The sequence below is a fragment of the Opisthorchis viverrini genome (genome assembly GCF_000715545.1).
Source record: "Opisthorchis viverrini unplaced genomic scaffold opera_v5_41, whole genome shotgun sequence".
Taxonomy (NCBI): domain Eukaryota; kingdom Metazoa; phylum Platyhelminthes; class Trematoda; order Opisthorchiida; family Opisthorchiidae; genus Opisthorchis; species Opisthorchis viverrini.
In genome coordinates, this window is record NW_008751697.1 from 486,974 (window position 1) to 490,128 (window position 3,155).

The 3,155-nt window shown below is 44.2% G+C and overlaps 1 protein-coding gene across 1 annotated transcript in view; it reads left to right on the top strand.

Moving 5' to 3' along the window:
* T265_03018 (hypothetical protein) overlaps positions 1-2,403 on the top strand; it is a gene marked incomplete at both ends in the record, with an annotated part of 55,810 nt that extends 53,407 nt beyond the window's left edge. The window contains 2 exons of the mRNA XM_009167407.1: positions 612-718; positions 2,358-2,403. Of these exons, the coding sequence (XP_009165671.1) occupies positions 612-718; positions 2,358-2,403 (153 nt within the window). The remainder of the gene's footprint in view (positions 1-611; positions 719-2,357) is intronic.
* Between the last annotated feature and the right edge of the window lie 752 nt (positions 2,404-3,155).

Sequence of the window (3,155 nt, forward strand, 5' to 3'; positions counted from 1 at the left end):
TATATATATATATATGCTATCAGGTGAAACATAAGACGGCCTTTATGTAGCACATTCAGTTGTAAAGTGTCATAAACCAAAGATTCGGCCGGGATTGACGTAATTCTTCTATTAAGACCAAATTACTGAGCTGTTTCAGTAAATCTCTGAAAATGAGGAGCATGGAATATAATTATCAGCTGACATTCTGTTGGCCAGGAACAGAGTCTAAGGATTTTTTTCTCGGTTCTATCTTTCTCAGTCATGCTAGCGGCGTGATACCGATATGTTCACTGTCCTCAACCGACTGCTTAGGTTTACTACTACAACAATGAGGTCTAAATAAAATTTCAACCCTGTTTTCTGCTTCAAACACCATCTAAGCGAGACTACGTGGTACGGTACACATGTATTCTGTCAAAACTCATAACAGTAATCCCTGATTGTCTCTTAACTTTGCGGTTATGAAAAGGACCTCCTAAGTATATTTTCAAACCCAGCTTACTGCAATTAAGATGTAATAGTTAGAGCGAAACAGAAATGCATTTATATATTCTTTGGATTTCGCCAAAGGCTAAAACGTAGAGTCGTCCCTTCTTTCTCTTCATGACCGCTTTTTATCATACTGCTAGAAGCTGGAACGGTGGCGGGAGGAATACGAGTACGGGTTCCGGATGGAAATGCATGACGTTGGAATTAGTCATGAATTCAACAACATCCGGGTACAAGAACTTATCTCGTAAGTTTTGACGAACCTTGCTCATATCGAAATCGATCGGATTCATACAGTTCATTCGTAGGTCATGTTGTCACTGAAGATCTGTCACTGGAAGAAGTGTGACAGCATTGCTGCTAAAGAACAATGCCATTAGGAACCAACTTCCGAGCTGCTGGCAAAATGTAGAGGTCTTTGGAAACACCCCAACAGTCATACACAACGATTTCTACTTCTGCTTTATTTGCAAATTTAAGAATCTACCAGTTCGAGTGACCAGTTACCGAATTGTTGTTGAAAGGTTTTCATTCATGTCCATCAATATTTCTTTGAGTCCCGGATTTGCTCTTGAATGCAGTAGTATCTGCAGCCGCAGAAACACGTGACTGTGCTTTCTTTTATTCTGGATAGATATTTTTAAGTGAAGCCTTTCGTGAAGCCTTTCTCATTATTCTTCTGTCCATGAGCAAATATATCTTGATAGTTTTGTTCCTGATAAAAAAATCTAGCTTCATTGGGTAGAAGCAAAATAGATAGGCGGAATTTCAGTAGCCCGAATTGTGATCCCGTACTACTGGCTGTTGATAAAGTCTGGGATGACTGGTTGCTTCTGATGCATGATTCCTCATTAGGCATTAGGCAGAACTCTTAGCCGACGTAACGAATTAATGGTCTCGGTTCCAGCCAGTTGATTTTCAAGTTGAACGTGTTATTTATTTCTTTTTCAAAGTGACCCCTTGGTACTTCAGCTAGCCCGATATATAATCTTCCCACAGTAGGCTAAAGTGCCCAATTTCTCAACAACAAAAGCCGACAGTTCGATCAAATACGTTGTCAAAGCTCATCGATGTTCACCGCAACAGTCTGTTGACCTTTCTTTTTGGCTGTAGTCAGTTAGTTCAACTGACCGCCCCCGCATTCTTCCACCATCCATCTTACCCTACCTACAGGATGAAGTTATACATAAGTCTTTTCGCTCGCTACAGTTGACACACTACTTAGCTCTTACTTTCCATTTAACTGGACATAATCCAAGAGAAACGAGACCGGCCCTCATCTGATCGAGAGGTGCGATACACACATTGTCTCCCAGGCTAAGTGAAAAAAAGTTGGAACTGTTCAAATCTTAGTATGCTTCGTCCTTGGCTCTTCAGAATCACCGTGCTTTGTCTGCTATATGACACGCAAGCGCATGATATTACACTGAAAGCCCAATTTTTATGTAACTCGAAGCTTTTTAAGAGTGTGCCCAAATACGCTAGTCCATTTTTTGTGGTGGGATTCACGGGTGCATCTCCATTGGCGAGAAGCACACACGGACATTCACGTGAATGGTTTTCCAAGCTGGTGCCTAATAACCATGTTGTTTTGTTCCATACACCGTTCAGCTGCCTCGATTGAGCTGGTTCGCCCACCAATCACTGGGTCGATAGCAGCGTGGTATGTATTCATGGTGCGACAAGCTGGCCCAACCAGACAACTGGCTTCCCTTCAACCGACTGCTTGGTTTGCACAATGATTTGCGATTTGCCTCTACAGCCTCGTACGCATCGATTGTTACACAAACCGCTTCAGTCCAGTGATTTTCTTCCACATGACACCGAGCAGTGCATTAAGTCCGATCGTTCCTACAATTAAATAATCTAAATAATTCTGCCTCCAGGTTCGACATGCGCTTCACACCTGCAAAATGTAAAGTGCTACTGTAAGACTGGATGGGCTCGAACCCTAGCCCTACGCTTACGGATGAACCGATTGAGGTAGTAGACAAATTTGTTTACCTGGGCAGCTGTATCAGTCCCGGTGGTCTGGCGAAAGATGATATTTCCATCCGGATTGCGAAGGCTGGAACAGCTTTTGTGAACCTACGTCACCTGTGTCGTAAGCGTGACATCAGCTTCTGTGTCAAGGGTCGAGTTTACAATGTTGCGGTGCGCTGCATATTACTATGCGGGTCAGAAAATTGGCCGCTGCGCGCTGAGGACGTCAAAATTCTTACAGTGTTTGACCATCGATGTCTTCGGAGCATTGCCCGAATCTGGTGGGAACACCGGATCAGCAATGCTGAAGTACGTCGAATGGTATTCGGGAGAATCAACTCACTCTCGATAGATGAAGTGATCACACTGCGTAGGTTGCGCTGGCCTGGCCATGTGCTGCGTATGCCAGTCGACCGACTCTCTCAGAGGGTTCTTTTCGCACAACCACGTGAAGGGTGGAAGAGAGCCAGAGGCGGTCAGACAATGACTTGGCAGCGAAATGTGAAGGCCATTACCAACAAACTCACCTGCGCTGGTCATTGCAGTCTTCCTGGATGGGGACTCTGAGACGGTCCATATAAATGATTAGAGACATTGTCAGACATGGCTCAGTCGCGCTCTAAATGGCGCTCATGCATCCAATCTATTGCCTTTAATGCATAGCTCCTTTCCCAATCCCCCCACTTGACAGCCCACTGACA